This window comes from Lissotriton helveticus, chromosome 10 (genome assembly GCF_964261635.1).
Source record: "Lissotriton helveticus chromosome 10, aLisHel1.1, whole genome shotgun sequence".
Lineage (NCBI taxonomy): Eukaryota > Metazoa > Chordata > Amphibia > Caudata > Salamandridae > Lissotriton > Lissotriton helveticus.
This window is the reverse complement of record NC_136071.1, coordinates 686065662-686077841: the sequence shown is the minus strand read 5'-3', so window position 1 is coordinate 686077841 and position 12180 is coordinate 686065662. Positions and strand designations below refer to the sequence as shown.

Sequence of the window (12180 nt, the reverse complement as noted above, 5' to 3'; positions counted from 1 at the left end):
GCAGCTATGAGGCTTCTTGGCCTGCTGGCCTCATGCTTCCTGCATGTCCACTTATTTAGGTGGTGTATGGGGGCTCAGCAGCAAAACCTGAATTCTCAGTGCGCCCAGCACCAAGAAAGCCTGTTGAATTCCATCCAGTTTTCAATGGAGAATTCACAAGATCTGTAGTGGCTTCTCAACTGCATTTGAACCAGCGTCAGCCCCCTTCCCTGCCAAAGTTGATGGTTGTGATATAGGTGTCCCTGCTGGTCTGGGGAGGTCATCTGGAAGAGATGGAAATCTTAGGGGACTGGTCTCTGGTAAAAAAAAAAAAAATCAGCTCCACATAAACCTTTTAAATCGGTAAGCCACCTGCCTGATTTTGAAGGCTTTCCTGCCGTACATCGAGTAAAGCCTGGTGCAGGTTCTCACTGACTGTATCACAGCCATATAGTACTTCAACAAGAAGGGTGGCGTGGTGGCCCTGGCTTCTGTTCCCAGAGGCACGGTGCCTCTGGAGTTGGCTGGCGCATTGGGACATCTTCCTAATTGTGAAAGACCTGGCAGGATTTTAAAATGCCAGGGCAGACAAACTCAGCTAGTTACTCCTGATCGGTTATAAATAGTGGTTGCATCCAGAGGTGATGCAGGGCATATTCCGACTCTGGGGGAGCTCTGGTTGGATCTTTTCAGAACCGTTGAACATGCAGTGTGTTGTATCCTATGTCTTTAATTCTGTAGATTGCTTGTATTTGCATGTATTCTTTGTTCTGCATTCTATGTTCTCTTTGAATGCGTTGCTGTTCGGGCATTCTTCTCCTGGACACGGACTGAACAGCAACTCATTCAAAGCTTTCTTCTTTTGATCATTTATTGGAATTTCAACTTTATAATATAATAATAAATTCCTTATTTAAACATTGAAGTTTATGTTGTTCCTTGATACAACACAGTGTCATAAAAAAACATCTGCTCATTGGAGTTACCTAGGGAACACTCTCTAGGAGATGCATTCAGGCAAGAATGGAGTTAGGGACTCCTGTATGACTTTCTACCTTTGACTCTCTTGTCCCAAGTTCTGAAGATCAGGATGAACTGGGCCCGGGCCATCCTGGGGTTCCAATAATTTTCTGTTAACTAAACTGCTTCGTGAGATCTGACTTGGAAAAACTGGTTCCACAGTGGGTTCACCACCAGGCAACTTGTCGCCACATGTGCAAAGTAATCCAGGCGGTTGCGCGTCAAGCTATTTAGTCATGTGAACCTTAAGGTAAAGGAACTCCTCTCCACTCGATGCACACTCCGTCCTGACTCCTTAACAAACTCACAGAGCTCCCCTGATGCCCTCAGGTTCCACAATCTGGAACATGATGACATCAAGTTGCACATCATAACATGTTACCTTTGGACGTTAAGGAAATCATTTGGAGTGTGACCCTAAAAAACAGTTTAATTCATTGATAATGAAACATGTGCGTCTCTTAACACTTCCCAAATCGCTCCTTCTCCAAGTGAAAATGTCTGTTACCTTCGGATAAGACACTCTGCTAGCTGATCATCTCTTTAAAGGCTTCCAGTGCTGCCTTGCTTTGGAACTCCAGACTCTCCTGCTGGTGGCACTGCTTCCCTGCAATATCCAAGCTACACCTTGGCAATAGATTCAACATTCCTATGTCAGTGATAATGCCACCAGCTTCATTTGTCCTATTTCCCAGCCAATAGCTGGCTTAGACTAACATGGACCTGACCGCAATCACCATCACAAGGGGCAGCACACTAACGTGGATTCCTGGGTACTGTGAACCACTGACAATGTCTGTGGTGTCACCAGATCCACCAGTGTTTCCCACCTCAAATTACTTGAATGGACCCTCTCTTTTCTCACATTCTATTACGTACCTTTATTTGCCAATGGAGCTCACTATTGGAGAACTCAATGATCACGCACGCTCTGATTCCTGGATGGATCTACTTTCTTAATGTGCACAGTATCTTAATTTCCATTAGAAATTCAATATTCCCAGTGTCGTCTCAACCTCTCAATTAATTTATGTACGCATTGGTATTTATGCATTATTATCCATTCACAAACATTTCTGGAAAGCGCCAAGACACTGTACGTAAACAATTGTGTACATAATGTGGATTTTTTCACATTTGAATGTCAATCTATCTTTTATGTTAATGTACACGAATAATTACCCCATGTTGTTAAGTGAGGACATACTCTATTTTAGTTATGTGCAACCGATTTGTTAGGTTTACTTATTAAACATTCTATCCTTTAATTCCAATCTGGATGTAGGTAACTGGTCAGTGCATTACTATGTTACTGTTCGTACAAGTAGCTCAGTTTTCAGTTTTCCAACCAGCGTAAATATATATTTTTCAAGAAGCTGTACTGATTTGACTTGCCGTATATTCCTGAATCATCTCTTCATTTTATGTGTTGCTAGAAATTATTTAGCCATCATTTTTTAATGACCTCTCTGCAACTATTTTACTGTATATCATTTGCTTCTATTTGTATATCTAATGCTTGATTGATTTTATCTCTTTGGAACTAAACTAATGCAGTCTGTCATCAATGTGCGTAATTTAAAAATGTCCTTTTAACCACAGAGAGCCAGAGAGATCTCCTCATCGCAGCATAGTGTCTTGTACAACTGTAAGCACTCAAACTGTCCCTGAGGAGACTACCAGCAAATTTTGGGATGAGCTTTCTCAAGTTGGCCTACCAGATGACATGGATGTCCAAGCCTTATTTGAGCCCACAGGTAACTTCAAATACAAATAAGATTATGACTTTAATTGTTTAAGAACGTATTATGGATAACATTATTTGTAAATTGAAGATTTCGTTCCACATAAACAGTTTTTGGATCGTAATGAAAGGTAGCTAGAGATAGTGTAGTAAAGGTTTATAGGCAGCTTCAGTTGGGACCGATTTAAGTCTGTTGCTGCCCACCATTACCAGCTCTCCATCCCCCCAACAATGTCATAGGACTTACTGACCTCAGCATACCAACTCTGCTGCAGAATCCCTCATATCTCTACTTCAAATGATAAACAAACATAATGAACCCCACACTCAGTACACACAACAGCTTCCTCACAGGCACAATAAAGTAACATCTCTTACATAACTCAAGACCAACAAAACCAAAACATTAAATCTACACAGTCATTGTCAAGATGATCAGGTTGCACAGAACCCTTTCCATCCTAAATAACTTGTATAAATACTGGCAACTCCTTCAAAACCATGCAAGTATTCTTCACCCTTAACAGGTCAACTCCAGACTATATCATATGTCACACCGCCTTCCTCTCCTGATAACACTGCTTCATTCTAAAGTAATTTGACATTTCTTTCACAACTTGATTGAGGTCGACCATTTCCTTGTCCACCCAAGACATGTTAGAGCTAAAACAATTCTGTGCCTCTGACTGTGTATCTTTAAATGATTATTGACCAGTCATACCCTTAAGTACTGGCTTTGAGTTAGCTTTTGCCATCTCAATTTTTAGTTTATCAAATCTTTTGACTTTAGCCAATTATTTATCATCTTTAGTCACACAGTTTAATATATTTTTTTTTTGGTCCTCATCTCACCTTACAAGCCTCTGCGGGTCTTATGAGGCCGCCTTCGTTATCTATCGCCCCTATGGCTTACCGCACTCGCTTGGGTCGTCCGACCGGTCCCATTATTTTGTAAGGGACCATGGTGTAATCATAAGACCAATGATGTTACAGTAATCTTAGGTTCTTACCCCATCTCACAAAGGGGTGCCAAATGTTCGAGATCTTATCCTCCACTCCATCATACTCCAGTCGTGCCATAGAGAATGCAGTTTTAAGCCAATTCTCCCTTTGTGGGGGTAGGGGGTCCTTCCACCTCTTACACACGTCCCTTCTTGCCAACAATATCAAGTTCAGTAGTAAACCCCTATCTTTCTGCGAGAGGTTCTGGCTGAGGCGACCATCATCTCCAAAGAATACCAGTTGCATATTTATTAGGTCTCGCCTGTCGATGCGCATGCGCATCGAGCAAGGCGAGAGTATTGCGAGTTATCCACTCTTTATCCACACTGCAAGGAATCGTGGCGATTCCTTGCAGTGCCCGTGACTTTTAAGGTCAATGCGCATGCGCATTAAGCTTATGCGCATGCGCATTGACCTTAAAAGTCACGGGCGCGTGCATGTCCGTCTTTGTTTACCGTGTCGCATTTCTCCTCCCCCCTCCCCTCTCTTCCCTTCGGCTTGTTTGTTGATTTGACCCGCTCCGCCCCCTCCCCTTCCCACCGTGTCGCATTTCTCCTCCCCCCGCCCCTCTCTTCCCTCCGGCTTCGTTTTTTTTTTTGTTTATTTTACCCGCCGTGTCTCCGATCCTTTCGCTTGTTTATTTGAATGAGCGTTTCCCTGGCTTAGAGCGGCACCCAATTCATGGGTGCCTTACTTTAATGTATACAGATGCTTGCTCTCCTCCCTTTGTGAGTGTTTCTCTGGCTCAGGCAAGCATGCTGCTGGCTTTCACGTTCCTGTAGCTGTACCCTTTACATCCGTGTTCCTAACCTTACTGCTTCAGACTATTAAGCCACCTTCACACCACCAGCCCCCTTTAGCAGCCCACGCATGCTCCTCCGCACAGAGGTTCCAATCACAGTAACTGCATGCCACAGCTTCTTCGTAACTAACGTCCTCCTGTGCCGTGAACCTCAGAGAACGAACAAGAAAGAGGTTACTGGAGGTTCTTTCAGTGGGTACACACTCTCCCTGAAATCTCAGCTGAGGGGCACCGACAGCGAAACTGGTTAATGCAATCTAGTATCGCATTTCTCCTCCCCCCTCCCCTCTCTTCCCTTCGGCTTGTTTGTTGATTTGACCCGCTCCGCCCCCTCCCCTTCCCACCGTGTCGCATTTCTCCTCCCCTCTCTTCCCTCCGGCTTCGTTTTTTTTTTTGTTTATTTTACCCGCCGTGTCTCCGATCCTTTCGCTTGTTTATTTGAATGAGCGTTTCCCTGGCTTAGAGCGGCACCCAATTCATGGGTGCCTTACTTTAATGTATACAGATGCTTGCTCTCCTCCCTTTGTGAGTGTTTCTCTGGCTCAGGCAAGCATGCTGCTGGCTTTCACGTTCCTGTAGCTGTACCCTTTACATCCGTGTTCCTAACCTTACTGCTTCAGACTATTAAGCCACCTTCACACCACCAGCCCCCTTTAGCAGCCCACGCATGCTCCTCCGCACAGAGGTTCCAATCACAGTAACTGCATGCCACAGCTTCTTCGTAACTAACGTCCTCCTGTGCCGTGAACCTCAGAGAACGAACAAGAAAGAGGTTACTGGAGGTTCTTTCAGTGGGTACACACTCTCCCTGAAATCTCAGCTGAGGGGCACCGACAGCGAAACTGGTTAATGCAATCTAGTAGCACAATTAGGGGAGTGATGATCATTTTTATGTGTTGATACATTTTAATTATTCAATGAAAGTTTTACTGCATTTTTTTTTTTGTTGGGTAGCTTCATCATTAACAATGGCGGCGCGTGCCTTTATTCATCTTTAATAATGGCGGTAGCATGCCTTTCTTTTGTTCTGCGCGGCTCGCCCATCTCTTTATTTACTTTGCTGTCATTCAGAAGCTGTCAGTGGTGGCCGCTGTTCAACAGCCTGTTGCGTTTTTGCGGTCACAGGAAACAAAGTTCCAAAACGTTCCTGGGGCCGTAATCGAAAAATGTCATGTCAGCATTAGGAATAGGCGTGGCAGAAAGCAGCATAGCTTTTTCACACCGCCTACAATGTCTCCAGCCTTATATCTGCTTTATTCGCTACAATCAGCAAGTCATGAATATTTGTTGGGCGAAGCGACATTTAACGCTTTGCAGTGAGTTATAGTGCGTGTGCATTTACACATGGGGAAGGGGGTTGTTAAGCGCCTGCTGCACAAAACATTGCTCTAGGAGCGCTGCGCAGCAGACAATGGAAATCCGATGGAAGTAGATAAGCACTAATCACTGGTTACATTCTCAATGGCTCCCAATGCTGATAAATAATGTTTAATATTTGTTATCAGACGCCACAGTGGAGCCGCTGCAGTTCTGTGTTCATTTCCACACAGAAAGCCGGCCCTCTTCTTTCTCTCACTAGCTCGCCTCCAACCCTCATCTCCCAATGTAATTTCATGTAATTCTTTTAGTGAACGACTTTATTACAATGATGCCAAATCCACGATAAGAAGACAAGCAGGTTTATTGCAGCACAGCTAAGGCGTCCGCCCAGGTTGATCTCCAGATGCAACTGGAGATAACTGAGTGGAATATACAGTTACAGGCACTCCATTAAGAATGTAGAACGCCATGTGAAAATACACAGAGCGCACAACAACCAGGCCTCATCAGCTGTACCTCAAAACAACCAGGACTCATCACCCCTCTCTCACAACAACCAGGCCTCATCACCCCTCTCTCACAACACTCACTCTCACTCACCCTCAACCCCTCAGCCTCACCCTCACCCTCACTCACCCTCAACCCCTCACCCTCACTCACCCTCACCCTCACTCACCCTCACCCTCACTCACCCTCACCCTCACTCACCCTCACCCTCACTCACCCTCAACCCCTCACCCTCACTCATTCACCCTCACTCACCCTCAACCCCTCCCCCTCGACCCCTCCCCCTCAACCCCTCACCCTCACCCTCACTCACCCTCAACCCCTCACCCTCAAACCCTCACTCACCCTCAACCCCTCACCCTCAACCCCTCACTCACCCTCACTCTCACTCATCCTCACTCACCCTCAACCCCTCACCCTCAACCCCTCACTCACCCTCACTCTCACTCACCCTCACTCAGCCTCAACTACTCCCCCTCACTCACCCAAAACCCCTCACCCTCACTCACCCTCAACCCCTCACCCTCAAACCCTCACTCACCCTCAACCCCTCACCCTCACTCACCCTCAACCCCTCACCCTCACTCACTCACCCTCAACCCCTCACCCCCTCACTCACCCTCACTCTCACTCACCCTCACTCAGCCTCAACTACTCCCCCTCACTCACCCAAAACCCCTCACCCTCACTCACCCTCACCCTCAACACCTCACTCACCCTCACCCTCACCCACCCTCACTCACCCTCAACACCTCACCCTCAACCTCAACCCCTCCCCCTCACTCCCCCTCACTCACCCTCACTCACCCTCACTCACCCTCACTCACCCTCACTCACCCTCACTCTCACTCACCCTCAACCCCTCACCCTCACTCACCCTCACTCACCCTCACTCACCCTCACACAGTGCAATAGTTCTCAGACCATTTCAGTTAGAGCTTTTAGAAATGTTTATGGCTTTTTTTATTTGTAATACTTTAGCATTGGCTACAGGAAACAAAAATGCTAAACATTGACAAAAAAACCCCATAAACAATTCTAAAAGCACTAACTCTAATGGTGCGAGACCTATTGCATTTCCAATGCTTGTCTTGATGTTGGTGTTAAGTATGTCCAGTAAGTTGTCACCTACCTCAGCCCAAAATCTTGTGAGTGTTGGGCACTCATAGAAAATATGTAGGTCATTTGCAAGAGGTACTGCACATCTGGGGCATTTAGGGACCGGATAAGGAGCGAACTTTGCAATTTTTGCCGGGGTGTAATAAAGTCTATTGATAACAAAGAAATGATTTTTTTTTTATGCAGGCGGGTTTAACAGATCTGTACAAGGTCTTCAATGAGGATTCATATAAAAGGTCTGCTGGTGGCCCGAGTGGTGTACCCGCCCACACTGCAATAAGGGCAGGTGTCTCATGGTCTTCGGCCTCCAGCAAACTATTGTACCACATAGAGATTTCCTTTTCAATGGGCCTGTCCCTTGCAGCAAGTCTTCAATCTCCCTGTTTCCACTGATCTCCCGCTTTTCTGCCTCATACCATGATGTTAACTGTATGTACTTAAATCTCGAGAGCCCAGTGCCAATCTTGGCCCTCAGGTAATCCCAGGGATATATCCCCCCAGCGTCTAACAGTTCAGACCAAATTTTAACGCCAGCCCTCTTTATCGGCAGCGCCAGACCATCCTGCAAGCAATCCGGGGGTCCTCTGGCATCCCATACAGGGGCATTATCAGAATAGTATCCAATGCCCCAGCTACGCCTGAGCCTGCACCAAATCTCCAGAGATGCCCTTAAAACCTTCAAACGAACCCTCTTGAAGAACCTAGGTGATCCAAATTTATACAGAAATGCTTCACCATCTCCTCCCCCTTCAACCCGCACCATTTCGCCTAACAGCCTCCCCCAGGCTGATTCCCCTGGCTTTACTAACAGCATCCGTATGCTTTTTAACTGGAACGCTGCTGCATATAGCCTTACATCTGGGAGCGCTAACCCCCCTTTTTTTAATCTACGTCTGAGTTTTTTCCACGCCAGTCGAACCCCTTTGTTGCCCCAGATGAAACTGTTGATCTTACTCTGTACTTTAATCAGACTTTTACTCGGAAATGTCAGTGGAATTGAAGAGAAGAGGTATGACAGTTTAGGGAGGATGACCATCTTTACTAAGTTGGTTTTCCCGTATATGGTCAATGGGAGATTTCTCCATCTACTAAATAGACTGTCAATTTCCTTTACCACCCTCTTTAGATTTAACTCAGGGATCTTTTCAATTTCCTTAACTACATAAATCCCCAAGTATCTCATCTCTTCACTTTCTGTCCCTGACCACTCCAAATTCCAACACATCACCTCCGTCTTGGTTCTATTAACAAGAAACCCAGAAAGTAATCCAAACTCGCACATACGTTCTTCCACCCTTGCGATAGCTGTATCCGGGTCGCTTGTATACAGGACCAAGTCGTCAGCATACAGAGCTATTTTTGAGCTGTATTGTTCTGATCTGAATGGATAAATTGACTCGTCCAATCTAAGCATCTGGGCCAACGGTTCCACATATAAATTAAACAAAAGAGGTGAAATCGGACACCCCTGCCTCGTTCCTCTCTGAATATTAAAACTCGCAGTGAAGGACCCATTCAAAAGGATTCGGGCAGAGGCACCCTGATAACAATTCTGCAAGGTCTGTATAAAAATAGGACCAAAACCCATAACCTTCAGAACCTCCCAAAGATATGCCCAGCAAACTCTGTCAAACGCCTTGGCCGTGTCGTTACGGCCAAGGGGTTCTGTCCTCTGGATAGCCAGGTCGATGTTACCTATAAGAAGCTGTATTTGTTCCTGGATATGTCTACCTGCGACAAACCCTTTCTGATCTGGATGTATTAACCCAGGTATCAGTTTGGCCAATCTCCCCGCTAAAATGCCCATAAAGATCTTATAATCGGCATTCAGCAGGGAGATTGGACGGTAAGAGTCAGCCTTTTTTGGATCCTTGCCTGGTTTCAATATCAGGACTATTATTGCCTCTTTCCAAGTGTTAGGGACCCTTCCGTCCAAACCATAGATTGAATTAAAGGTGTCTTCCATGGGTTCTAGGGGTGATGCACCGTTACATCGCAACTTTTACAACGGGAGGCTTTTACAACGGAACTTTTACAACGCAGGATCCATTACATCGGATGCCATTACAACGCATGGCATTACATAGCAGATGCTATTACAACGCATGGCATTACATCGTAAGTATAGGTAAGTATTTAATTTTTTTAAATTTTATTAATATTAATTATAATTAAATATATTTATTTATGTTTAATATTATTAATTTATTATTTATTATATTAATTAAAGTAATTTTTAAAATAAGTACAGGTGTACAGGGGTGTTTTTAGGTTTCAGGGTAGGGTTTGGGTTTTGGGGTACAGGGGTGTTTTTAGGTTTCAGGGTAGGGTTTGGGTTTTGGGGTACAGGGGTGTTTTTAGGTTTCAGGGTAGGGTTTGGGTTTTGGGGTACAGGGGTGTTTTTAGGTTTCAGGTTTGGGTTTTGGGGTACAGGGGTGTTTTTAGGTTTCAGGGTAGGGTTTGGGTTTTGGGGTACAGGGGTGTTTTTAGGTTTCAGGGCAGGGTTTGGGTTTTGGGGTACAGGGGTGTTTTTAGGTTTCAGGGCAGGGTTTGGGTTTTGGGGTACAGGGGTGTTTTTAGGTTTCAGGGCAGAGTTTGGGTTTTGGGGTACAGGGGTGTTTTTAGGTTTCAGGGTAGGGTTTGGGTTTTGGGGTACAGGGGTGTTTTTAGGTTTCAGGGTAGGGTTGGGGGTACAGGGGTGTTTTAGGGTTCAGGGTTGGGTTTGTGCTTAGGGCTAATTAAATTATATTTACCATTTATAAATTAATTAAAATATATTTATTAAATTAAATTAATTATATTATATTAATTACATTTTTTAATTAAATTAATTAAATTAAATAAAATATTTAAATTAATTTATTTTAATTATAATTTTTAAAAATATTTAAATTAAATTAATTTCATTATATTAATTAATTAAAATTAATTACAATTTTTATTAAAATTAAATTAAATAAATAGATTTAAATTAATTAAATTAAATTAATTACTATTTTAAAATGTATTTTAATTAAATTAAATTAATTAAATTAACTTAATTAAATTAACTTAATTACATTTTTTTTAAAAAGATATTCTTACCTATACTTACGATGTAATGCCATGCGTTGTAATAGCATCTGCTATGTAATGCCATGCGTTGTAATGGCATCCGATGTAATGGATCCTGCGTTGTAAAAATTCCGATGTAACGGAATGCGTTGTAAAAAACCGCGTTGTAGTGACACCAATCCGTTCTAGGAGCTCCTCTTCGAGATGTTTATATATTTCACTCGGGAGCGCGTCTGATCCTGCAGCTTTTTTATTCTTAGATTTATTTATCTGAGCTACGATCTCCTCTGACGTAAAGGGAGCATCTAGGTTGTTTTTGCTTTCTTCCGAGAGAACTGGAAGTTGCTTATTACTGAGAAATGATTGAATCAAACATGATGGAGGAGCCAGATCTTCCCTGTACAGTTCTGAGAACATGGAGAGAAGACAGGTCTGTATATCTTCGGTCTTATTTGAAATTTCCCCGCCAGCGTTTATTTTAAGTTCTTTTATGTCATTCCTAGCTCGGTCGGTTCTGGCTTTTCACGCTTATAAAGCACCGGCCTTTTCCCCATATTCATAATTCTGCATCTTACAGGTATCCCACTGTGCTCTACATTTGGCTTCTAGTCTCCCTCTATATTCTGATCTTGCCTCTTCCAACTTCCCCAAAATTTGAGTGAGTTGCTCCCGGTCCCCATTACTAGCTCCATCTCTTTCTCCCTCCAAGCCACTTATCCTCTCTTCGATACCCTTTAATACCCCCGCTTCAATCTTGTTCTTATAGCAGATGACTCAATGGAGTTTCCCCCTGAGCCAAGCTTTATAGGCGTCCCAAACTACATCGGGTGTTGTTGAGTCGGAGTTCAACATAAAAAACTCCAAGGTCGGGGCCTGTACAGCGGCAATCACGTCAGGATCCTGCAGCTTGGTCCTGTTAAGGGTCCACCTTAGTGACCGCCGCTGTACCTCCTCGATCTGATCTACAATATATAGAGGTGCATGGTCAGACAGATGACTCGCGAGAACTGAAATCTCCCCTATGTTGGCTAACGAACCTCTATCTAAAAGAATATAGTCAATCCTGGAGGAATGACGGTACTTTTTGCTATAAAGGGTAAAACCCTTCTCATTTCCTTTTATTTCCCTCCATAGATCGACTAGGTCCATATCGTGGATCATATTTACTAATGCCCTACGTACCTTCACTGCACCTTTATAATGACTTAAATTAGACCTATCCTTAAGGGCAGTGTTCTTCAATCTGTGGGGCGCGCCCCCCTGGGGGGGCGTGACACCTTCCCAGGGGGGGCGCGTCCTCCAGTGCAATCTGCCCTTTGTTCCCTCCGTGCACGATGGGGCCGGAGATGCCTGTCCTTTTGTCTGGGTAACTCTCCCAGGAGGGGGTTAATTCACGGAGCTGTTAGCTTCAGCTAAAGTGTGAGGCAAGGAGTCTCCTCTGCTAAAAACGAAAGCAAACAAACAGACACGCTTTCGGTTTTAGCAGAGGAGACCCCTCACCTCCCACTGCAGCTGAAGCATTTCAGCTCTATAAATTAACCCCCTCCTGGGAGAGTTAGCTCTTCCCAGAACGGAGAGAGTTTGAGTCTCGGCATTGAAGCTGAACATCCTGTGATTCTGGGCAAATCACTTA

General features: G+C 44.3%; 1 protein-coding gene across 15 annotated transcripts in view; it reads left to right on the top strand.

The window, feature by feature from the left end:
* The window catches only part of KMT2C (lysine methyltransferase 2C), a 1799940-nt gene that overhangs the window by 447804 nt on the left and 1339956 nt on the right, over nucleotides 1–12180 (top strand). For all 15 annotated transcript variants that reach the window (XM_078663231.1, XM_078663229.1, XM_078663237.1 and 12 more), the window contains exon 5: nucleotides 2602–2756. In XM_078663231.1, the coding sequence (XP_078519357.1) occupies nucleotides 2602–2756 (155 nt within the window). The remainder of the gene's footprint in view (nucleotides 1–2601; nucleotides 2757–12180) is intronic.